Here is a 26,479-nt window from a genome sequence, read left to right on the forward strand (position 1 = left end):
CTTTTTCAGGTATATTCTTTCTACAGAAACGGAAAATATGAGTTAACCCCTCCTTGTTTTTTGATGGTTTTCGGTCACGTCCATTTAACTCTTCAGCTAATATAACTGTTCAACACGAAACTGACACTTTAGATCATGACACTTTAGATTCTTAGGTTAAAAAAGGAAGGAAGTAGAATTTTAGTTAGCATACTCTGCTAACTAAGAGCATTCTTCATCATGTTAGCCAAAAACACTGCCTTTAATAAACAGAAGGAACTCTGCTTTTTTGGATCGATTATTTGACAGCACTCTGGGGGAAAAATTTAAATAGGTGCTAGAGTGACAGAGCAAATGTCAATAACTCAAAAGGATAACAAGAATAAAGTTGCTAGCTAACTAGCCATTAACGTATGCTAGATTTAGCGTCAACTTCCAACTTATTAGAGCTAAAATGTATTTCCCTATTTTTTAAGGAGATATGAGTTGTATTTGATAACCTCTTTGAACAGAGGCTCTTTACATCTCAGATTAGGTTTTGTGAAAATATCTCCTATTTAAGAAAACCGGAGCAACCAGTTTAGCTAAAAAGGGACTAGCATAAAACTGTGATATATAGACTTTTCAAGGAGGGAGTATTCTACACCAATAGAAATTTTTTAAAACATAGATTGTGAATTGTTGAGCTGTTCACTCTAAAAGTAAAAATAGGTAAAACCCAACAGCTTTTGTTCTGGGTGTCATGATTAGAGATGGGGATCGTTAATATTTATTGATATTGATACCTTTATCGATACTCCTTATCGATCCGAGTCTTTATCGATACCACTATCGATACTTTTCTGTTATTTGGTGGAAAGACGATGCAACAAAATTTTTTTAACAGAACTGGTATTGCTTTTATTGCTTAACAAGTGAGCATAACAAAAACGTTTCTAGCCTTTAATAAACATGGCTAATGTAATAGGCCACTTCGAAATGACATAAAACTAACTAGAATATATTTTCACAATTGTTGGTTAATGTATTGTCTACTGTCACTTTTCATCATGTTTTTAGTGATTAGGAAAATATTTAACAAATAAATAATTGTATTTTAAATTAAATGTAACTTTTAATAAATGTTGGCATCAGTAGTTTAATTATATATAGAGCAATATACAACTGTTTTACTCATGTTTCTCGCCAAAAACAAAATTTCCCGTTTTCTTTACGTTACACATGAACGCATCATGATAACCTAATTGTCGTTTTACTGAGCCAATCTGAACACATCATCACGCAGCACGTCTGAAACTTTATTTACTTTTCAAGCTAACTAGCTTGTATGCTGCCGATTACAACACGGATTTCACAATTACTATTTTTAACTGACCGGACAAGCTACAAAGTCTGTGTGCGCGCTTACCAGTGGTACTCTGAGTGGATGATGAAGACGTGGTGCGGCGGCAGCAGCAGCAGGAGGAGGAGGAGTCTTTTCTGTTCAGCCATTCTCGAGTCGCGAGCAAAGTTAACTGCCAGACTTCACTTGTTTTACTTTTAATATCTGTTTGCTTACAATTTCATTCCAAAACATTGGTGGACACGCTGCAGTGATTGGATTGATTAGATTTAAATGCTGTGACGCGACTCGAGGGACACACAATTATGTTACAGGACCTCCGGGAGAAAAAAAAAAAACGACCAGACTCGATAGTGGTATTGATAAGCCCAAACGTTATTGATTTTCGGGTTTTGAAAAAAGTGGAACCGGGTCCTTGATGGAACCGGGTTTCGATCCCCATCCCTAGTCATGATTAGTCCCTTTTCCTTACATGAGCCGCTTTAACCCAAACTTTGAGCTTTAGGGTCCATGACTAAAAACAAAAATGAATCTTTTCAGTTTCAAAATAATTTTTCAATTCCAAATTATTCATGAACTATATAATTTTTCTGTTTATCTTGACTGCCCCTTTTTTTTTTATAATAAAAGCTTAACCCTATAATGTAAAATAGTAATAAAGCAGAATTTCTTTGTATCTTTTAACCGATGTTAAAAGGACTGTGTGTTCTATACGTAGAGTGAAAGTGTAAAGGGTTTATATCTCATAAAGTTAACCTTCCATCAGCTTTTTTCAACAAGGCATAATTTACTTGTTTTTGTCTTGGGAAAAAAGCTAAACAAGCAAACCCAGTGAGCCTCTAAGCATTGTGTCGAAGCAAACACATTGAACTCTGAACGAGATTAAATAAAACGAGACAAACTACAAACTGAAAGCCTCTGATCAGGCCCTATTAGGCCCTATCCCACACATAGTAGCATAGCACACACCCACACACTTATTTCATCTAGCCAGTGTTTGCATATTGTACTGTACATCTATAAATGGCGCATTCGGCTGGTCGTTTGTAAACTGGCAAACTCGTATACTTATGTGTCACATGACAAGCTCATATATACAAGGTAAATGCATTCAGGGTGCGTGCTTGGGGTGAAAAACAAAAGCAAGGACCAATGAAATCTGAGGTAGCAAATTCAACAACGAAAAACTGGAGTTCCTTCATGCATGAGCCTTAACTGGGTGTTAGAAATCAGCGCAGACCTCCTCACTGCAGGGCATCAGCTCATAGAGAAGCTAATGGAGCTGTTAATGGGGGGCCTGCTTGGTGAAGCTTTTTTGGTCTACTGCTCTTATTTAAAAACCTTGTAAGTTTGCCAGTTTACCTGTTGCTCACACAACCTAAGCGTTGTCGCTTGTGTTCAGCTCTCTAGCAAATGTCAACATTAATGATAGGATAGCTGATATGTTCTTCGAGGAAATTCATGGCTTGTAACCCTCCAGTTCCCACCCCCTGAGGTGCGGACCAGCCAATCCAAGGGGCTCTTGGGCAGAATACAAATTAAAAGATTAGCTCCACCTCTTTTAGGGGGAGGGACATCAAGGGGGACGGAACCAATGACAGAACGGGACAGCAGAGTTCCTGTTAGGCCAGCTAACACTACAATTCACCAACCGGTCAGCGAGTTTTTTTCGGAAGCGCCTTGGACATATATAGAAAGAATAATCAGTGTATCAAGGTTTTCAGTGCAAGACGTAAAATGGCTACTTTTTGTTGTTGTTCTGTCCACTGTTATCTCTTTCTCTTTAATTGTCCAACACCGGACACAGCAGTAAAGGGATTCTTCAATAAGTTAGTCATCTTTTCAAAGTAAGTGAGAAGAAAGGTAATCCTTAGTGGCTGGCTGAAAGGCCCAGAACGGACTGGCCAGGGTTAGCCTCTGTTCGGCTTATGGTTTTGGTTAAAGGTGTACCGCTTTGAAGATCAGAAAGATCAAGTTGTCTTGAGGGGGACTCAGAGACAAAGACTGAGGCAGAAGGAGAAGTTCTTGACCCTTTTCATGGCATTATTATGGCCAAAAAGGGCATGGTTGGTAGATCCACCGGTTGCCTCCTGATCTTCTACCTTCCTTGTTGAACAATTGACAGATCTCTTCACCCCCTCCTCTATCACATTGCCTTAGCTCCCCCCTGGGTCAGAGCCATGTCTCTGTGGTGTCCGTGAATCCAGAGGAGTCTGTGAGTCTTGAAGAGAAAGCCTTCTTTGGGTCTCAGAATCCAAAGGTGATACCGCCGTCCCAGCTGCTGGCATCAAATGCTCCCCTGACGCAAATCCCAATTCTCCTTCTAAACTTGTTTCCCCATGTGTCACACTTCCTTCCGCCATTACTCCAGCCCCACTGCCAAGTCCAAGCTCCAGCTTCAGGTGCTGTCCCAAGCCGCTTAGTCCAGAGGATTCAGGTTGTTCCTGTTTGGGGATGATAAAAGAGGTGTCCTGGGGAAGAACAGAATCAAGTGTCTTTGCTGGGAACTCTTCAAAGTTCTGGGAGTCCAAGATCTGCAAGAAAAAAAAAAACTCTGTTAGGCACTGATTGTCATTAAAATACTTGGAAAATCAAGAGTTTATTGTTTAGGGCTTTGTTGAATGACGATTAATGGTATATTAAATTAAAATCAGGCTAGCTAGCTCAGTTAAATGACAGTTATATACATTTATGTAAAATATGAAAGTTGTTTAAGTTAACCAGGAAGTAACCATAACTATGGTTTACAACAGGACCGCATCTGATGTATCATGAACTACTTTAGTTTTGTCAACCCGTTAACACAACAACCAGGGAGGCAAATGATCAAATAAAAAATGTACATCGTTATAGTTGAAGTATTTATTGTGCCAGATGTTTTTTAAACTAACTGAACAAAAACTTGTGTTCTTAGACATTATTGGACAAATTTATAAGATAAAAAAACATGGGCCTACTAGATTACTGAAAAGAAAAGATCCAATATTAAACATGGTTTCCTTTTGAAAACTATAATTTAAAGAAAGGGTATGTTGCCCTAATATACTGTGCGACTGATTACCACTGCTTCAACGGTACAAGTATTTGTTGTTATAACCGATTTAAAAAAAGGTTTGGTTTACTGAACAATGTTGTTTTACATAATTAATCACATAATGCAGTGTACATTATTGCCCGAATAATACACTAATTTATTTAATCTGAAAATATAATTTTGCTATATTAACTTTTGATTTCTCTTTTAGATTCAGATTTAATCATATTTCAATTAGTTTTTCTTTTTTTTGGACTGTGTAAATGTTTCCATTGTTTCTATTCTACTCTAATATAAAATAGAGCCTTCATTAAACTTGGTATTTTTTCCGAACTGAGGCATGGAGTCAAATTTTGGCAAGTTGTGTTAAGGAGCGCAGCCATCTTACACGAGGTGCCTTGCTTAAGAAGAAAATTTTGCTTTAAAAGTCTTCAGAACATCATCTCAACTCAGACAATAGTTTATCTAACATTGATACTGGGACCATAGCAGTCTGCTTTTCATATTAACCCTTTCCCAGTAACAGCACTCACAAGGTAGTCTTAGCGATGTTTTATATTGAAGATAGTTAATGGCGTTCCCTGGTTTGGTGCTTCAGAAGGATCTCCCCTTGTCATGTAAAATATAACATCTAGAATCTCTTGTATTTGGCTAAATGGTGTGTTTGGCTAAATGGTCTGTATTACATCTATATTATATCTTGGAATCCTGAGGTTCTGAATTCAAAAACCCCACTCCCACAGACTACAACTCTGGGTCCCTGAGCAAGACCCTTAAATCTACACTGTTTCCCGGGCGCCGCACATTGGCAGCCCACTGCTCCCAAGGGGATGGGTTAAATGCAGAGAGTTCATTCGTTTCTCTGTACTTGTGACAGTGGAATGACAATAAAAAGCTGGAATCAAGGACCCATTTTCTGTTCTGTGATTCTATGCAGATGACGAATAGTTGTATTTCAGTATACATTTTGTCTATAAAGTATAACTCTACTGTTTTTTCTGGATGACACTTCACTACAGAAATAGAGCTAAAGTCTTAAATCAAAAGGCTTTCTAGTAACTAGTATGGAGAAACATACAGTAGCTAAGCTTTCATCTCTGCACTGGCTTTCAGTAAAAGCTAGAGCTAATGTTGAGATTTGACAATTGACAAATGGCCTTTTGTTTCTTCTATTGGTCAAAAATGGCGGTCCTTTTGCCATATGCCCAGCATTCCCAGGTAGATATTTGCTTAATGTCACAAAGGTTTAAAGAAAGAATGCTGGTGAACAGGCTTTTCCATTCTGTTCACTTCAACAAACAGTTTTGTTACTGGCCTGTAATGGGTTTACGGATCCCTTAATGTCCGAACGCTCACCTGTGATAGGGAAGCCAGTGTGTCTGTTTCCAGAGGAGGGATGGGTGGAGCTGCTCTGTCTCCTGGTCCTGGGCCAGGGTAGGGTGAGGGCTGCAGACCAAAACCATCAAGTGTAAATGAACTATTTTATAAAAACGGATCTAAAACAGTTTATATTGTGGACCAACCACGTGGTTACCTGAGGAGGTGAAGACACAGCACTGTAAGCAGGAGGAACCAGGGCCATCTGTCTCTGCAGGAGCTGCATGATCACACCAATGTCCGCGGACATGCGGCTCTCCAACCTGTATACAGAAAGGAAAGGCATTGGTCCTGTAGTCCTAAAATGTTAATGTTATTTTAAATATTATCAGGGAACCCGAAAGAAAAACTATAAAAATGTTGAATATGAAGAAAAATATCTAATGATTTTCATCTCGATACTAAAAAAAAAACTTTTTTTCTGCATAATGAGACATGATGCAGAAAAGTCAGTAAAGCTGACTTGAAACATTGCGAAGAAGAGGTTTAAGGTTTTAATGGTGTTCGACTGGGCTAAACCTTGTCCAGCTGGTAAAAAATTTAAATATACATATTTTCTTTTTCGGTCACTAAACACACCATGTGGAGGTGCTCAAAGTATCAGAGAGGCATTTAAAAGCATTTCCATTTTTGGCCATTTGTGGCATTTTTGGGAGCAGTCGTCTGCAAGTGTAATGATCTTGGCCTAACTGGCCTAATTACTCATTCCATTCACCTGTCTAACTCAGTAGGGTTTTTCATCATTCCTCATCTGATCCACCTACTCCTGCCTCTATTTAAGGCGCCTGCATCCAGTCATCAGAGTCAAATTACTCTTGTTCTCTCTTGCCAGTGGTGAGTGTTTTTAGAGTGCCTTGGTGTTTCTGATTAACTGATTCTGACCTGTTCTGCCTCTAAACCACTGAGCTTGCCTGTTCCCACCTGAACTGCCTTTGTCCTGGACATCTGAGCCTTTTAATAAATGCTTTTTGAGTAATCCCACTGTCTGTCTTGCCTGAAAACTGAGTCCTTCTCTTCTGGATCTTGACAACAAGATGTCTAATGGTAGTCAATGTGCTCATATAAGCCATCAACATAGGCTGAAGCTGTGGCATGGAACAGAACAGGGAAAAGCTTCTTCACATCACTGCATCTGAGGCAAACATTAATCATGCATGTAGCTACTCGACCACAGGAACCCTGAAGTTTCACTCACAGTTCCTAATTAAGTTTGAATTCCCACTTCTGTGTACTGTATGCTCTGCAAAACAAGTAATAATGTCTTCAAATCAGTAAATTTTGTTCTTAATTTCAGCTGGTAAATGACCTTTACATTCATCAAAACTGGATTTATTTCACTGTTATTGTGGCCTTCTATCATGACAGAACGCTGGAATGAACGTATTACAGCCGCTCTGGGACTTTTCACTAGGGATATATTTGTCAGAGTTTTCGAATGTTTGTAGTTGGTCTCAGAATGCAGAAGCGGAGGCTGAGTAGTTTTCTTGTCGATTTATTGTGATGATGGCAGCAAAGAGATTAATCCAAAAAGTAAACAGAACACAGGAACTAAAGTAAAGAAAGAAAGATGGTAAGAAACAGGGATTAATGAAGACATGAAGTAAAAACAAACTGTAGGTTAGGAGTATATATACACCGAGGAGGAGACAGGACAATGATTGTAGCAATGATCTAAGAGGGGGCAGGAGGGCAGAGAAAGAACTAGAAGAAAACTAAGAGGAAAGAAGGTGACATTAGGAGGCAGTGGAGAGTAACTAAAAATACAAAGAGGCTCCAAAGAGAAAAGAAACTAACAACCAAGTCAACTAAAAAAACAAATTTTCCATAGAGGAACATAATCTAAAGATAACAGAACGATTGACTATGACAAACTAGACCAAAAAAAAAAAAAGGAATACCAAAAATGCGGAAAAGAGATAACTTAAAAAAAAAAACAAAAAACGAGGAAGAGTAAAACTAAAAACTCTAAAATGATATAAATATTGGCAACAACACATTAAAACATAACACAAATGAAAGCATAACTGAGAACCCAGAGTGAAAACAGAACCAGAACGGCAGATCATGATATCAGTGTTTTATTTGGTCAAAATGGATACATGAGCTGGTTCTATATGCAAAGTACATCATTGATTATCTGGTATGAGGTATAAACAATGTTAAAACACTAATTTATGACATAATTAAGCTTCCATGAGAGTGAAAAAAGTTTGGAGGCTAGAAGAGGCGTGTGATTCTGCTCAGTTTGGTATCCGTGTTAAATCAGGGTCAGTATCATTACATTGTAATATATAAGGCTGATAAAAAACTTTTGACCTTCAGATGTTTATTCTTTAATTAAAATCTAGGACAGAATTTGGACAATTCTGTCACTGTCCAAAAAATGTCCAAAAAACACAAATTGTTTGCATTTTTTAATCAAATTTAAAAAGTGCAAAACAATTTTTTTGGCCGATCAAAACAAATCCTTTATATGTTGATAGTGTTAAGAAACTGCAACACAGAAATAATACAAACTTTTCCAAGAACTAAGTTATTTTCATGATTTTGTCTAAAATAAAAAAATTCTAAAAATAATCTGGACAGAGCGGAGATAATAATCATAACTTAAGGAGTATGCATTGCAAAAATATTTATTAAAAGTTTACTAAAATGAATTACAAGTTTACAGGTAAAAATTCCAAATTTACGAGTAAGAATCTACAAATCCAGAAGAAGCAGTAACACTGACTACCAGCTGGTGGCAGTGATGTAAGTGGAAGTTTTTGCCAACCGCCTTCAAATGAGAAAAAGAGGAAGAGGAAGAAAACAGAACTGGTTAATAAACATTATTCTGCGCACGCTTTGAAAACATTTCAGAAAAGATATCTAATCATCAGATATCTACGCATTGATATTCTATTCAATGCTTTTTTTGGGTCCTCTTCTTCTTTTGTAAGTGTTAATGGTGAACATTTGTAACGGCATTAGCGCCATCAGGTGGTGAGGAGTGTTACAGCTTCATCAGAGGATGTAGTTTCATTTTTCAGTCAGTAAATTGTACTCGTAATATTGCAAAGTTGAAACTTTGTAACTCGTATCAATGACTTTTAAATTAGTATTCTGACAAATGAAACACCTGATGTCGCAAAACTTAAATAATAAAATAAAATGTAATAACTGAAGTTTTTTAACTGAAGTCACATTGGAGAAATTCACACTCTGCATTTAACCCATCCCCTTTAGGAGCAAAGGGCTGCCATTGTGCAGCACCCGGGGAGCAATCAGGGGTTAAGGGTCTTGGTGGGCGGAGCCAAACTGACCTGTTGAGCTGTTTCTGCAGCAGGTCGAGGCGCGTGTCCAGCTGGCTGCGCTGCTGCCGGCTCAGGCTGTGCAGCGGCGTGTTGAGAGGCGGGGGGGAAGCCAGGCTGCAGCTGGGGACCTCCTGGTACTGACCGCCTCCTCGGCTCTCTCCCCAGAAGCTGAAGATGTTGGACACCCCTGAGAAAGCCCCTGAGCGAGGCGTGGGGGAGGGGGACCATGGATTCAAACACTGGCAACGGATGACTTTAACATTTGGTGACGATCACTGGGGGGGTGGGGTGTTTGGTGGTTTACCTGAAAGGGCGTTGCAGGTGTTCCCTGTCTTTGGGTCTCCCTCAGCCTCTGTGTTATCACTGAAGTTTCTGGGTGGGGCTTGAGCCTTGGGGGGTTCCAGCATCGCGGGGGGTGGAGCGAGGCCGGTGACAACTGGCTCCTCCCCCTGTGAGAGCAGAACCAGAGCAGCGTTCATACAATGCCAGCATAAACAACACCACTAAGGCTAGTTTCACACTGCAGGCGAATTATGTTGTGAAATCTGATTCTTCTTCGTGGTCGTTCACATTTCCAAATATAAGCGGCTTGTATGTGATCTCCTGTGCGAAATGCAATCGTAAAACTTAAGTGTCCCGCATGCGCAATAGAGGAAGCAATGACGTCACAACTTGGGAGTGTTCTCAGTGTTCACTGAAGTAAACATGGATGAAATGCTGGAGCTCATCTTGTGATTTAGAAATTTTATTTCTTTCCAAACTTCATCCAGTGCATTATCAACAAAATATTTTCAAGAAGATCATAAAGAAAGGCTGATCCCCGCATTATCATTCACCGTGGTTGTTATTCTACCTGCTCCTGCATTGGCCGACACAGAATAGGGGCCTTTGAGTTCAGTCACATTCATCCGACCTGGACGTTCACACACAGATCACATTTGAAAAGATCGGATATATATCCTCTCCTGTGGAACCAACTACCAGTTTTAGTCCGTGAGGCAGACACCCTGTCTACTTTTAAGGCTAGGCTTAAAACTTTCCTTTTTGATAAAGCTTCTAGTTAGAGTGGCTCAGGTTATCCTGAGCTATCTCTATAGTTCTGCTGCTATAGGCTTAGACTGCTGGAGGACATAGGGACCCCTTTTTCATCATTCTGCTTCATTCTATCTCTATTCTCCCACTCTGCAGAATCTGTTAGTTCAATCTCTAACGTTCTGCTCTCTCTGCTTTTTCTCATAGTAGCTTCATCTGGTCTGTTCCTGTTTGGCTGTGACTCCATCCTGGAGAGAAATATCAGCTGTGCTGCTGCCATCAACACCTTTGTTTCTAGATGTTGGAGCTTGGCCTGTTTTACAGTGTAGTCCTGTTTCTCTGACTGTGACTAACTGGATGTGCTCTCTTCATCCTCTGACATGGGAGCTGGCTCGGAGCTCGTCTGCCTGGCTGTGTGTTTCCTGGACGGGGCCGCCTGTGGAGCTGGTTGACAGTTGCCTTTTGTATCTATGCTTCTTTTTCTATGTCTGCTTCTGTCTCCTTGAACCCCAGTGGGCCTCAGCAGATGGCCGCTCACACTGAGCCTGGTTCTGCTGGAGGTTTCTTCCTGTTCAAAGGGAGTTTTTCCTCTCCACTGTCGCTACAAGCATGCTTAGTGTGAGGGATTGCTGAAGAGTCAATGAGTCGATGCAATCAGCTGGTTTTCCTTAGATAGAAAACATTGAATCAATCTGACTGGATGATCTGGTGAACTGGAAAGTGACCTGAGATGACATGTGTTGTAAATTGGCGCTATAGAAATAAACTGAATTGAATTGAATAAGGGATATATTTTTTTCAAATGCGACCCAGGCCACTTGGCTGTCATGTTAAGATTAGGTAAAGTTTGGATATTGGCAATAAAATATGATTTGGGTCCTTTAAGGCTGCAGTGTGAACGTAGCCTAACACACTGTTCATACTGACGGATACCTCGTCACCGCTGGAGTGTGATGACACCGAGCCCCGATGGCCCCCCCATGGTCTTTTAGCAGCTTCCTCCTTCTCCCGATGGTTGCCTGCTGGCTCCCTCTGTCTTCGCCTCGAGGATTTATGGGATTTTTTATATTCTCCGGCGTCTGCATCGTCTGGTGATCAGGCCCAGATCAGAAACATTCATATTATCTCTCATTTTCCCATGTAAGCAGCTGATTTTGTTCAGATTTCACCAACAAGTTAAACTAAATATTGCCCTGGTGAAAACATTTCTGATTTATTTTTTATCAAACAAGCAATTTTCTTTTCTTCTAGGGATTCTTAAGCTATATTATGTAATAAAGTAATACATGTTACAATACATGAGAGCTTTAAAATATCATTAAAACATGACAACAACCACATGTTAATGCTTTAAAGTGTAATTTCATCCTCAGGTTTATTATTATTTAATAACTTATGAGGCGTTAAATTAAAATATAAATATATTTTACTGTCCTTTATGGAATGAATTGAGTCTCCTTATTTTTGCAGGCAAAGAAAACATTTAGTAAAAACCTTTAAGAGTAACTTTGCTTTTTTTAAGCATTTTTAATACATTTTTTTATTTTTTCAAATGTCATTTAAAAAAAATGCTTACAAACGTATTTTATATGTAAGTTTTTCGAATTTCATTTCTTGGAAAACTCCTTTTTTTAAACAGATTTTATGTTTTCAATCTTTAACCAAAATATCCCAAAATATTTTTTTACAAAGCCTGACTTTGCCTGCAACCATATTGTAACAAAATTCATAGTACATTATGTATCAAACCTTTTTCTGTACGTCTTCTAAAGGATAACTTCCTCCTGCGTAGTTTGTTGAACCCTCCTCCTGTGGAGTCATCACTGCTGGGGGAGCCTGGGATCATGTTGGTCTGGAACAAACACCAACCATCATGAGTTCTTCAGATCTACCACTTCCTTCCTGTCCAGGTCAAAGCTCCTAAACTCACGTCTCTGAGGTTGAAGGTGATTTCCAGGTTGTTCCAGAAGTGTTCTCCAAACTCTGGATACATGTCCAGTACCTCCAGGATGTCTTCTCTCAGAATCTTATGGAGGTCACAGTATGTCAGAGCTCTCACATCAGCGTTGGATTTACCCGGGCGGGGGTACAGGTTGATGGGTTCACCGAATATGTCGTTCTTTCCTGCAGGAAGATGAAAAAAGAGGAAGCAGATCATTAGCCGCCGTGTGAGCAGCATCGCATTCTACTGCAAAGCTCTGCTGCAGACAATAAAAAGATTTATTCTGTCCTCATCAGTTTGGAATGAAACTATAGTTGCCAGTAGATGGCGCCAAAACTTAAAGCTTTAACAGCAAGATCTGAAAGGGGAGACTGGAAAAAGAAATCTAAAAAAATAAGTAAAAAAATTCTTAAACTAAGTGTATTCCCCGTAATTTGAGCAATTAAATAAGATGATCTGCCATTTGAATTAATATTTTTGTTCTTACAATAATATTAATTAGATAGTATGCACTTTAGATAAGAAATTTTAGTTGTTTTTACTTATTTTTAATGTTAATTACTTTATCCCACTGACACATTTTCTCACTTGCCTGCTCAAAACATGGACAAATTTATCTAGATCTACATTTTTTTTTTCATGAAAGAAATACATGTAAAAAAAGACAAGTTACAGTATGTCCCAGATTTACAGCATAATATACTGGACTAGGGATGAATTATTAAACTAGGAATGCAAGAAAGATAAGTTCTGCTGCTCCTCCATACAGCACAGCTAAATGTGCCTATTGAGGTGAGAATTTAAGTAGTTTATTTAGTGTTGATATTTACAATAAGAACGACGGAAATTTCTTTCTGCTTCATTGGATCCATTAAACAGTAGAAATAATCTGGGCTCTGCATCCATTCATGATTCTGCTCCAGCATGTCTCCACTATGACATTATGTCTACTGCAAATAACCAGTGAGGCTCCGCTGTAGAGTGACCAGTGGCGCCCTCTAATGGACAAAGGTAACACTACAACACTCAGTTAATATGTTGGTGAAGATTCTCAGTCATCCAGGTCATAGTCATTCCAAAAAAGTTAAAAAAATAATCCACTGGACCTTGTTTCCAAGTTTGAAGACGTTTTGCTTCCCATCCAGGAAACTTTTTCAATTCAAAATGTCAGGAATAGTGTTGAGTTGGAAGCTTTATAGAGCGGACCAAAACAAAAGCCTTGTTTTGGCTTAGAAAACATGCAAATTGAACCGGAAGAATGGGACCGCCCCTTTGGAATGGGGGGTTGTTTGGGTTCTTTGTCAGCCTGCAATACCCCATACCCGATGGGGGTGGGGTTGTGATGATAGCTGAGAAAAAAATCAACTAAATTGCTGGATTGTAGGTTTCTGAAAGCTGGAACCTGAGTCCAGTCCCTCAGTTTAAGGTTGGTTTCTCTTTCTTAACAAAGATGGCTTCCTTCACGCCCCTCTCAAACCACCTGTCTTCTTTGTCCTAAATGTGAACATTCTGGTCCTCCAAAGAATGTCCTTTGTCCTTAAGGTGTAGATGGACAGCAGAGTCTTGTCCAGAGGAGGGCGCTCTTCTGTGTTGAGACATTTGTCTGTGGAGAGGCTGTTTGGTTTCTCCAAAGTAAAGATCAGAGCATTCCTCACTGCATTGAACTGCAGACAGCACTCCGCTCATATTTGGTTTGGGGGTTTTGTCTTAGATTGCACTAGCCTCTGTTTAAAGTTCTAGTTTGGTTTGAATGGCAGTACATTTCAAACAAAGAACCCAAATGACTCCCCATTCCTAAGGGGTGGACCTGTTCTTCCAGTTTAATTTGCATGTTTTCTAAGCTAAAACAAGGCGTTGATTTGGTCCACTCTATAAAGCCTCGAACTCAATGCTAATTCTGCCATTTTGAACTGATAAAGCTTCCTGGATGGGAAGCGAAACAGCTTCAAACTTGGAAACAAAGTCCAGTGAACTTTTTGGGAAATATTCAGTTAATCACAAGAACCAATTCTTATCTAAGAAACCAGTATTTGACAATTAATTGCAAGTCAGTCGTTGGTTTCCATCTCTACTCTACACCCACCATGTTGATGACCTGGTCATACCAAAGAAATAGTACAGCCATTCAGTATTGGTCCACATAACTCCTCTGTTTTCCTGCAGCAGCCTGGACACTGTGAACTATACAGCCTGTCCGCTGCAGACATCAGCAATCCTCTTTAAAGAGAGATTGTTGATGAGATTCCTCAGTAGCAAAGCAAACATTGTTAACTGTGTGTAAACATGCAGAGAGCATCTGCAGCAACACAGAGAGGCTGCAGTCTGACAACAAACATGGCTTCCACGTTAAAACCTAAAATACGTGTAAAATATGTGTTCTTGTTACCTAAACCGATACCCATGTTCATAACCCTAGTAAAGCAGAATGGGGTCATTAGCTGAACTTGATTTTGAGGCTTTCTATTTCTACCAATAATATCTAAAACTCAAATGATCGATCGTTCGCACACCTACTGTTAACTCAATTAAGCTCTTTGTCTTTTTTAATATTAAAAACAGTTCTACTTCCACTGAATAAATAAATATCCACTGTCATCCAGTTTTTACTTATACAAAGTTTATAGCGTTTAGTTTCATTTTAACATTTGTGTCGAGTAAATAAGATCGCTCAACACTGATTTCAGCTAACTACCGTATTTTCGCGACTATAAGGTATAAACATCTTTTTTTTCCCTCAAAATGTGCGGCGCGCCCTGTAGTGCGGTGCCCCTATGTGTGTTGTTACTGCAGATGTTGTTGAGACCGCCATGAGAACGTTAAAGCGGGAGAAGTGAGGGCGTGGACGGACAGAAACTGCCGCCTATGGTGATTTAAGAGAAAGACTTTGCCTAAAGAGACTTTTCCAGCTGGAGTCGTTACTAAGGCAAATGAAAGGGCTGGATGGATGAGGAGATGATGAAAGCGTGGCTGAGGGACGTGAATATAAGGAGACCAGGTGGTTTTTTCCCACTCATCACCATCGCTGTTAATCTGCGTGGTGAAACAAATGAACGCTGTGCTCGCTGTTATTCCAGGAGGTCTGACAAAGGAACTTCAACCGCTCGACATCGGTGTGAACCGGCCGTTCAAAGTAAGGCTACGAGCGGCGTGGGAGCGATGGATGACAGACGGAGACCACAGTTTCACGAAAAGTGGAAGGCAGCGGCGGGCAAGTTACGCCACAGTTTGCGGATGGATTGTAGATGCTTGGGCTAACGTGTCTGCTGGCTCTGTTGTTCGAGCTTTCGCAAAAGCCGGCATCATTTCCAAGGAGCCGCGCGCAACTCGGAAATTAAGGCCCCGTCCACACGAAGTCAAAACGAACACGAAACGCTAATATTTTCCAGAACGTTTGTCTTAAAGACGGAGACGTAAAATAAATGTGATCGTCCACACGAATGCATGAAAACGCTGCAAAATGTATGCCAGGCCTGTAAGTGGCGCTGTGGTGCCAAAGCAAAAATAGGCGAAAACAGGCAACGAAATGTTGGGCATGTGCATTAATATTTATACAACAACCAAACCGGAAAACCGGAAAATGGCCCTGCGGGTCCATTTTGGTGGTTCAGTCAAATTCAGGTGCTGAACTATGTGGTCGAAATTGCTCCGTTCTTCCTGGAGATATTCCAGAAGAAGAAGATTCTGTTGTAAGCCCGACAGCAGGGTGAGGAGCATGAGCAGCAACCATTCAACACAGTTGAACACGGCGCCATTGTTGTTGCGATGCGGTTAGAGCTTAAAGATGGAACCGCGAAAACTGCGTTTCAAAATCTTGCCACTCTGAAGGCTTAATAAAAAAAAAATTGTTTACAGACCCCCGAAACGCCGGCTTCGTATGGATGAGAGGCTGGTTTGGTGAAAAATTTGTGCGTTTAGGCCAGGGTTCGGCTTCGTGTGGACGGGGCCTAAACAGCTGTTTAATTCAGAAACAGAGGATGATGACTTTGATGGTTTGATTAATACTTTGTAATAAATACATGAATAAAGCACAAATATACTCAGTTTTGCCCCCGCTCTATTTTTAAATACGCAGTAGAGGTATTTAAACGTAGTAGAGGATATGTACCTGTAAATAAAACCTGCGCTCTATAATCCGGTGCGCTTTATGTGTGTGTTAAATACAGTAATGGCACAAATAACTGAGAGTGCGCCTTTAAGTACGGTGCGCCTTATGGTCGTGAAAATACGGTATGTGTATTTTGGTCGTTGTGACTTGCTAGGCTAAATTTCTTCCTTGTTAAGCTACTCGCTACCTTATTGTTCCGTGTTGTATCTTTGGTACATTTACTGATAAAAGGAACAAAAAAAGTGGAAAACACAGAAATTAAATAGAATAAACCTTTAGGGCAGCATGATTTAATCAAGAAGCCTCTTTATGCAACTAGAATTAAGGTTTGGGTGCAGAAACTCATGAAGCCATGGAATGTGGTTCGGCCCCTTCTAGGTTTTATCGCCCCTTTGGCAAGAAACCAAGGTGTTTTTACTGAGTGCTATTTAGTTTGATGACCAGACAGGTGTTCGATCTTTAGACTGATTCGGTTTTTTAGTTAAACGAAATGTAAGTATGATACAACTTTAAATAATATAGAAAAAAGTAACTTGTTATATTTTACCCAAGATGGCGACGACCACATCTCCTCTCAGGATCTCTATGGATCCCCTGGATATGAAGTAGAGGGCGGTGAGGACGTCCCCGGCGTGGACCAGCGTGTCACCGGGGGGTGCGTGGGTGGTCTTGAACTTCATGGCCAGCGCCCTGAGGCAGCCCTTAGTGGAGCCTTTAAAGGCCTTACAGTTCTGCAGCAGCGTTCGGTTCAGGTGGAGGCAGATATCTGCCTGGAGACATTCAGGGAACCCTTTGAGCACCTGGAGGTAGTGAGGAGAGAAAGATGCACAAAGACAAAGAGAGGAGTGGGTGAATTAAAGAGGGAGGATAACAAAGACAGAAAAAGGAATCTTCTCATTGAAATTCAGTTAGAATTAACAATATGATGTTTATTTGCTAAATGTCAGAATAATGAGAAACATAAATAGTTTTTGTCACACTAGATATATCTTTCAATATCGGTTTGCATCCATGGGTAACTTCCTGGTTGTTGGTTTAGAATATGGCTTAGTGTTAGAAATATTTTATTTATACTCCGTTCGGGTTTCATGGGTTTTGTTCTAATGAACTACTATGATGTATAATGTGTGATTCATCTTTTATTAACTCTTGCTAAAGATCGTTACAGATAAAGGTCATGAAACGGACGGGTTGTGAAAGAGGCCTGAACATCCTCTATCACATGTTTCTTCTAAACATGTGTTCTTGGAACAATTCAATTGTAAAACAACCACATGCTTTGTTTAACATATGTGCTGAGGTTTAAAGTAAGATCCTTTTGTTTCCCTTCCCTTTAGTTAACCTCAGCTGGTGTAATTAGGGACATCCCCTTTTCTTCAGTAAATAGCAAGGAGAAAGCTGAAGACTGCAGAGTGGGGTGGAGATTGTAAACTCTGCAGTCTCCTTCCTATTCTCCTCGCGAGTAACTAAATTAATTGTCTCTGTGCCTACTTTCTTTCCCTGCATGTATGTATGATGTTTAAGGTGCTTAGACCTGACACTTAGTATGGATCTTTAATGTAAAAAATACATTCATTTCAGTGTCTTACTTTTATATAACATTTAAACCTCCAGCCACTAGGTGGAAGCACACAAACCAAGGGCCTATTATTAAGCTGCTCTGCACAAGCTGCAGCAGAGCAACAACAAGATCCTGTGAAATTTTACAGAGCTAGAATATTATAAACAAAACAACATAAATCGTTCTTGTGTCAATTCACAGCGCTGTTATTGACATGATGCTATCATCCAGGTGTCAGTCAGAATAGGCTTCTTAGTTATTTCCTGGTATCACCTTTTAAATAAACCCACTAGTGCAGAGGACACCGGTTAGCGGCAAGCCGGGCGATGGGAAAGAAGGAGAAGACCATGAGAAAAAGAGAGCAGAGAAAGTGTGGACTGCTGGAAGAACTGCGGTGAACTGGTGAAAGAAAAGTGAAATGGCGTGCTCAAAGATGACCCTGCACATTTAGAGGATGTTTGGCTCAACCTGCTGCTGTGAAGCAGGATTCTCCACCATGAACAGAATCAACAATAAATCTGGATCCAGGCTCAAAATGAGCTCCTTGATATGTGCTTGAGAATGGCTTAGTCTCCGGTTAAACCCAGGTTTAAAGCCTTGCAGGGCAGCCTAAAGCCCCCTGTACGTGAATCAGGACATTGTCTATATACCAAACTGAATGATTGTTGTTCTCTACATTAAAAAACACTTTAGATTTTAAAATGTAAAAAAATATGCTATTTTTTTGTTATATATTTTTTTTATTAAAAAATCCACTTCATGGATGCGTAAAAATCTCATTTTATTTCAGTGTTAAATTCTGTTAAAGTAACAGATTATAATTAAAAATCTCTGGACCTTTACTGGTTGATGATTTTCTTTATTCTGATCCAGCTGATTTTTAATTGGTTACCTCTGATCTAGTGGGTTAACTTATCTCTAACATTAATTCAGGTGCTTAAGAAGTGTCAACATTATGATTTGAGCTAAATAATTACCAATACCAATCTCACCATTTGGAAAACTGAAAATATGAAGTTAATCCTATCCTACCTGACTGAAGTTTTTTTTTCCAGCTTTTTTTTTGTGATCACACTGTCACAAGTACAGAGGAACGAAATTCACTCTGCATGTAACCCATCCCTTTGGAGAGCATTGGGCTGCCATTGTGCAGCACCCAGGGAGCAGTGTGGGGTTAAAGGTCTTTGCTCAGGGACCCAGAGTGGCAGTCTGTGGGAGTGGGTTTCAAACTTACAACCTCAGGATTCCAAGCTATAAGCCCTAACCACTGGGCCACCACTCCCCCAGTGTTTGAGCTAATGTGATAGCACAGGAAAAACTAGAAATCTAACATTGAACATAGACTAACGTGGGACATTGATCTAATTATCTATTTCAGATTTGAACAACTAAGCAGAGACATTTTTCTAAGAGCTGTCTAACTTTTAAAAACACAATAGGGGGATTTTTGTCTGATTCATTTTAGCCTTATTGCAAAATAAAGTCAAACAGTCTTGCAGAGAGGGAGTCTGCAGACCCAGAAAGTAATTAAAATAAAGAACTGGTGCAACTTTAATGAGTTGACTGCCGGCCTTTAAATCAGTGGGCGAGGGGGGGCTTTCTAAACTGAGAGGGAAACCTCTGCATCTCCAACTCCCACGTTTCATTTCCGTTTCAAGCTACTATCTTGTTTCCAGTCCCCCTTTGAGCTCACTTCATCTCTCTAAGATCCTAAACTAATGTCACTATGGATGGCAGAGAATGAAGCTTAGCCCCACTGAAGGGATCCTGTTGGATTTATACCAAGCATTCCTTTCACTCATTCATTACACACTAGGAAGGGTTGATTAATAGCAAAACTGCTGCAAAGGAAAAATGAATTCATCTGCATGGAATGAAACGATAAGAGCGGCTTCGGAAATTAGCAGCTGGATGCTCTGTTGGCTTAGAGACGGGAGAACCAACACCTCTGAGAATCTAGCATAGGAAAAATCTACTCAAGCAGACAAGATTTTTTAATTAGATAACATTTGCTCCATTTTTAAAGATTAAAACTGACTCAAAATATAAGTGTGTATATATACACTACCGTTCAAAAGTTCGGGGTCACATTGAAAGGAAAAGCACTGTACTTTTCAATAAAGATAACTTTAAACTCGTCTTAACTTTAAAGAAATACACTCTATACATTGCTAATGTGCTAAATGACTATTCTAGCTGCAAATGTCTGGTTTTTGGTGCAATATCTACATAGATGTATAGAGGCCCATTTCCAGCAACTATCACTCCAGTGTTCTAATGGTACAATGTGTTTGCTCATTGGCTCAGAAGGCTAATTAATGATTAGAAAACCCTTGTGCAATCATGTTCACACATCTGAAAACAGTTCAGCTCGTTACAGAAGCTACAAAACTGACCTTCCTTTGAGCAGATTGAGTTTCTGGAGCATCACATTTGTGGGGTCAATTAAACGCTCAAAATGGCCAGAAAAAGAAAACTTTCATCTGAAACTAGACAGTCTATTCTTGTTCTTAGAAATGAAGGCTATTCCATGCGAGAAATTGCTAAGAAATGGAAGATTTCCTACAACGGTGTGTACTAGGGATGCACGATATAATCGGCCCCCTATCGGTATCGGCCTTAAAACTGAATATCGGACATCGGCCACCCCACCAATATTTAACCCGATATTTGATCATCTTCCGAGTTTCTAAAGTCTAAAAAATAAAAAAATAAATACTACTTCTTCTTCTTCCTCAAAAACTTCTTTTTTACAGACTTAAAAACTTAAAGACGAGGGAAAAAATATTGATCCATTAAAATATCCCAATATCTTCATATGCTGATATATTGCCATTTAAAAACACCATATCAATCTCTTTTACTAATGAAATATTGCTATATGTCATCGTTATGCTACGAAATCCCCCGAAAATCCACAAAATTTTGCCATATTTTTATATGTTGATATATTGACGCGGTATCGATCTATTTTACTAACAAAATCTCACAAGAATTTGGAAAATATCACGAGAGTTTGTAACAGAACGATGACATTTCACGAGATTTTGAAAGTAAAATAGATCGATACCGCGTTTTTAAAAATCAATTTGATATCAGCATATGAAAATATATTTGAGTATATTATTTTTCAAAGTGTCAGAAATGGATAACAAAACTGCTATTTTCAATGACTACTTATTTTTGTCCAGCTTTAACATCGGTATCGATATCGGTTATCGGCTACATGAGTTTTAAAATATCGGCATATCGGATATCGGCCAAAATCCCAATATCGTGCATCCCTAGTGTGTACTACTCCCTTCAGAGGACAGCACAAACAGGCTACTGCAGGTACTATTTAATGAAGATGCCAGTTGGGGACCTGTGAGGCGTCTGTTTCTCAAACTAGAGACTCTAATGTACTTATCTTCTTGCTCAGTTGTGCAACGCGGCCTCCCACTTCTTTTCTACTCTGGTTAGAGCCTGTTTGTCCTGTCCTCTGAAGGGAGTAGTACACACCGCTGTAGGAAATCTTCAATTTCTTTGCATTTCTTCAGAAGAATGATGCTTAAAAAATAAAATTGGACAAAGATTATGGTAAATAAAATACTAAATATGAGCCGACCAAAGCATCACAGTTGTCTACAATCTTTTGACAAGTCAGTGGCTTAAATATGGTGCTCCAGGTCACTGTTTGGTGACATGGTGTGTACCACACTCAACATGGATGTTTTTATGTTGTTGGCATCTTATCAGTTTGTTTCTACTCTGTTCTCTCCTGCAGAATCTTGTGTAATGTTTACTGTTTTATCTGTCTTAGGAAAGCGGATGGAAATTAGCTGTTGTGCTAATTCTGGCATATTTAAATCGATGCTTTAATGTTGTGCATTGTCCTAATTCAAACACATTAAAAAAACTAATTTTCAATTATGTTTCCATAATATTTACCTTTCTTATAGCGCTTCTCTGAGTGAATACTTACCTGGATTGTGTGATCGTACTGTTTTACATGTTAGCAGACTTAAAGAAAACTTTTTGGCACTATACATATGAGTACTTTCACTTGATTCTTCCTCTGTTTACAGATATCTTATATATCTAAACAGAGAGAGAAGTGAGGAGGATTTTTTTTTTAAACACCACCCAGAACGATCCATGAATTGCTCTCATTTAAACAAGAAGCGGAGAAATAACTACAAAAGAAATATAATAAATGCAATTATTTATAAGGGGTTATAGAGGAAACAAAAAGGGCTTCCACAGCATAAATCCAACCTACAGGGTGTTAAATCAATGCCTTATTGAAAAAGGGATTGCTAATACAGAGCAATGACATAAAACGATGGTTAGATGCTACGTTAAATATCCCTCCTCCTTCCTTCCATGGGTAAAATGTCCTGTGTTACAGCAGAGTAAAGACTGCTGAGCTCACAAATAACTTAATGGAGCTCAGAGTGGAGCAGAGCTTTATTGAGGGCTTTGCCTTCGTACAATGGAACAATTCAGTGTGGCGGTTCTCTAATTGTCTTATTATCTCGCTTCCACTGAGGGCTGAATGAGAGAGCCACAGCGGGGCCGCCCTCAGGGCCTCTGCTGGAAATCTGGAGTTCACAGTGCTGCACAAAAGAACTGATCTCTATTTGCTGAGATTCCTTCCTCTGTTTGTGTCTGTAGAAGCTGGTGCAATTTCACGACATGCCTTAAAGCGGCTGTCTCTCCCAGCTGCATCATTATTCTCTCTTCTATCTCCATCGGTGAAAGAGCTGATCGAGGCGGTCATGGAGTGAACGAGACAGACTGAAGCAAATGAAAGCGGTAAACATTGTGTAATGCAGTCTGTCCCAGGAAGAGGGAGCTGTTCTCTGTGGCAGCGGTTGGACGTTGCCTTTATTCAACACCTCCTTCAAACAGAGTTTTATTTTTTTAGCAGAAACAGGTGATATTTATTAACCTGACTCCGCCAGATGGATTTGCTCCGCATATCCATCTGGAAACCTTCCGTTGAAGTAATTTTGGGAAGGGGCGAAAATACTGGTTAGCTGATTGGCCTATGTTGGTGATAGACGGGCCAAATAAACCAATCAGATCAACGAAGCATATGACGTACTAACAGAGCGACGACGAAAACACAACCACAAGTCGAAGCAGTTGGGAGAAGAGCAAAAACATCTTTTCCTCTGAGAAAAGCCTCCAGAGCAGTGTTTTGCTCTTCTTTCAGTGAAGAAATACTCTGTAATTCCGATAAAACGTGCTCGATAGCCACGCTAATGCTAGTTTCATCGGCTGAAGCCGCCATGTTCTTTAGAATGAACTGTCGCGCTTCTCGTTGCGTCACACCTCAACCCGCCTCAAAGCCAACGCTGATTGGACGTCGCTTGGTGAACGGCTCCAAATTTTCTTTAACGGAGAGTCTCCAGACTGATTAGCGAGTGAAACCTTGAAAGCTCGCGAGATCAGGATGGTCTCACGAGGCTAGATATATAATGGGGAGGTAGCATAAGGATTAAGAACCATTTGGAATCATTTGACCTGGTGATGGCAGTGTCATGCTATGGAGTTACCGTTCTTTATGGGAATTCCTCTGTTTAAAAGGTCATAGCTACAACTTTTTAAATACAATCCACATAAATGGTATATAAATAATTTGATGAATTTTTTATGGGATCAAAACTAGGGATGCTTTTTTGCCGATATTCGATATGCCGATATTCCAAATGCTCAATTTTCGATTCCGATATAAGCCAATACCGATATCAACTAATTTCACATCATGCCAGTCACAAAATTTAAACATAACCTACATTTACTGTGATGCCCCACAACACACTGTGTATTCCACAAACATACCTCAGGAAAAAGCCCCAATATATATATTCAAACAGCGACTTGCAAGGGAAGAGAGGAAAACTGAGTTTTGAGTATTTTTTAAAGACCTGGAATTAGATGGGGCATTATGACAGCTGTACAAGCTGTTGTGTTTGGCTGCCATAATCGGCTGGTGTAGATCGCAGCTTCTCTTGCTTAAGTGATGTCCTACCCTTGGAACACAATGGACCATGAGAATTAAAGCAAACTTGCTCTACTGAGAGGAGCCTGATCAAATCAATGGAAACGATGGCCAGTTGGTACGACAGGGTCATATAACATTTCCTGAAAAAGGAGAGAAAGGCTTATTTTGTTTATAAATAATGTGTTTAATTGTGCAAATTGTTATGTCTGGATTTACTTTTTTTAACATATTTTTTTAAGGCTTCAACAGCGTTTATTTTGTTATCTATTTTTTTTATATTTGGCAGAAAGAAAATGGTCAAAAGTGTCAGGACTCAAACCTCTGAACATGGGTCATGCTAAACTTCTGCACCACTGCCGCACCCCACATCTGGATTTAACAGCCTCCCATATTTTAGAAACCAGCAGCCTCCTCATAAACCCATCACTAGTTACAGGTGATCCCCACAAGTTTAACTCTGACCAGCTCCAAAGTGGCACTAACCTTTGCAAATAATGACCTAAAGGCCAGAAGGTATGCAGCAACCTGTGCCTGGAATCCGAGCCCCTTTAATTTTTTTAAGTCGGCAACAAACCTCAGAACTTGGCCCTCAATATGCTTTTATTTATTTATTTCCCTTTTTTTTGGCTTAAATGTAAGAAATGTAATGCCTTAACTTCATCTCACATGACTTCAACCTACCGTTCCTATTGGTGCACAATCCTTTATGTCAACACTGGCATCGTAACCAGAAGTAAATATAGAAATATATTTTGAACCTCTTAACATCCACCTATTTTGCTTACCCAAATGGAAAAACTGTAAGCCCAAATTACATGTGCAATACATTATTTGAAAGCTAACGCCCTCTAGTTTCCTAATATATAGATTATATATAAAAAAATATATATATTTGGGTGACTAGAAAGCAGACCATCCTGCATTGGTTCAAACATGACTCAAGGTTGTTATTTTATTCTCGGAAATGATAGGTCTTTTTTAAACAGCAGTTATAAAGACATTCTTAAGAAAAAGCAGGTTTTATTTTATTATATTTTTCTACATCATGTCAACCACAAATGCAGAAAATTTCAGACCTCTAGCTATAACAGTTCCAGAGCTGTGGGGTTTGGAACTTTTGGTGTCAGATTGGAGCTGCAGTGGCTCCACCTGCTGGTAAAAAGTTTACCGGAGGAATTTTATGCATACTGAATTATTACCCTCGCTTAAAGCTACAGTGTGTAATAATTAAAGGGATATACAGTCAGAAATGTAATATATTATACATAACTATGTTATTTATCATCATCTACGAGCTCAGCCTCTTAACCTTAATATTTGTGTTGCCTTAGAATTCGTTATTTATAATTACATAGGAGCCGGTCTCGCAGCCATGGAGGCAGACATCTTTGCGCTACGGCAGCGCAGAGCCAACAAACTAGCGATTGCGAGATCGCCAAAATGTCACAACGATGTAGAAAAAATAACGGGTATATTTATTATCTTAAGTCTACATGAAATCTATACCCTACACAGACTAATGAAATACTATCTGTAAAATTATCTATGTAAACAAACCTCATCACTTGAGAAGGTAGGTGATGCGGACGTCGTGGAAGACATTTTGTCCCGTAAAGCTCGCCGTACTGTTGGGGGGGAGAAGCGGAGGGGGGGAGATGTTCATGTTGCTGCAGTCTGCAGTCTGACCGCTAGATGTCGCTGAAAGTTACACACTGTAGCTTTAAGTTCCACCTGGTCGCCGGCGACCCGGTGGATTTTAAGAGGTTAAAGGTTGAAACAAGAGTGGGTGAGAGCACCACCTGCTGGCCTGGAGGTGTTAAGCTGATATATCAGACAGTTTGGGCCAAAAATGTTTGGCTGCATCAGTAACAAGCTGAGGGACGATTTTATTATTGAAATTAACAATAAAATAGCTTCAAGAAATAAGAAAACGCAATATTTAGGTGGTGTAACCTAAAAATTAGTGCATATATGGCATATTTGATTGCTAATTCATCAAAACATGCTTCATGTAAGCAGCACCTTACAGACAGGTACATTAATGCAATGCTTCTGTTTTCTCTGTAACATTTAAGTCCACATCCAGTCTGCATATCTGTGCAGGTTTGAGCAGAAACCGTCCAGAAAGGCATGAAGTTTATATCAAACCACTCCACGGTGTGTTCCAGTCCATCCACAGGAGTGAGTCAGTGGGAGTCTGAGCTGCAGCTTCAGCCACTGGTTCTACACCAATTTAGCCGTAAGGGGCCGCTCTGGTTTTTAATTTCATTCCTGCTGGTTTGATGGCGATGCTTAAAGTGCCGGCTGCTGTTTGAATCGTTGATGCATAATTATACCGTGGAATAATTAGCAACAACTAACCTTCAATTCGAGTACATTTACGCACTTAGGGAAAATCCCATGTTCACAAAAAAGAGCTTTATAACCAAATCAAAGATGCCGACCCTAACAAGCCGTGTATAAAACATTTAACCGTTTTTAATTGATCAGAGATTAAACCTCAATAATAAAAAATAAACTGATTTACCAAACCTTTAACCTGGGCGATGATAATAATAAATGCTAAATAAATAGGTAGAAAAGCCCTGAATGGGGAAAAAGTGAAGTACTCTCAGGAGGAAACTCACGGCGTTCATGTCGATGCCGTTGGTGTAGGACCAGGCGTGCTGGAAGTACTCCTCCAGCCGCTGCCGCAGAGGGTTGGGGATCTGGTGGAAGCGGATGAACTCCCTGACTCTCAGCATCTGGGTGTGGTAGCGGGCCGTCCCTGAGTAGAGCCGCTGGATGATGGCTGATACGTTCCCGAAGATGCTGGCGTACAT

At 39.8% G+C, this 26,479-nt stretch overlaps 1 protein-coding gene across 1 annotated transcript; it reads right to left on the reverse strand.

Moving 5' to 3' along the window:
- Positions 1-1,774: 1,774 nt before the first annotated feature.
- On the reverse strand, positions 1,775-26,479 carry LOC119799529 (potassium voltage-gated channel subfamily H member 2-like). Its single transcript, XM_038309467.1, has 10 exons — positions 26,285-26,479; positions 16,652-16,904; positions 11,988-12,181; positions 11,807-11,909; positions 10,991-11,145; positions 9,330-9,474; positions 9,035-9,224; positions 5,890-5,995; positions 5,712-5,801; positions 1,775-3,855 (listed from the first exon to the last, which is right to left on the reverse strand). Exons 1-10 carry the CDS (start codon positions 26,477-26,479, stop codon positions 3,478-3,480), a joined length of 1,809 nt encoding a protein of 602 aa, XP_038165395.1. The 3' UTR covers positions 1,775-3,477.

The sequence above is a fragment of the Cyprinodon tularosa genome, unplaced genomic scaffold (assembly GCF_016077235.1).
Source record: "Cyprinodon tularosa strain WSP-4 unplaced genomic scaffold, ASM1607723v1 ctg660, whole genome shotgun sequence".
In the NCBI taxonomy this organism is placed as follows: Eukaryota; Metazoa; Chordata; class Actinopteri; order Cyprinodontiformes; family Cyprinodontidae; genus Cyprinodon; species Cyprinodon tularosa.

Bases quoted from the DNA above. Each gene is read 5' to 3' on its own strand.
- LOC119799529 (XM_038309467.1), bottom strand. From the start codon at position 26,479: ATGTACGCCAGCATCTTCGGGAACGTATCAGCCATCATCCAGCGGCTC. The intron at 12,182-16,651 runs GTAAAATATAAC...ATCTTCCTGCAG, and splicing joins TGTGGTCGTCGCCATCTTGG to GAAAGAACGACATATTCGGT. The intron at 5,996-9,034 runs GTCAGTTTGGCT...TTCTGTATACAG, and splicing joins CTGCAGAAACAGCTCAACAG to GTTGGAGAGCCGCATGTCCG.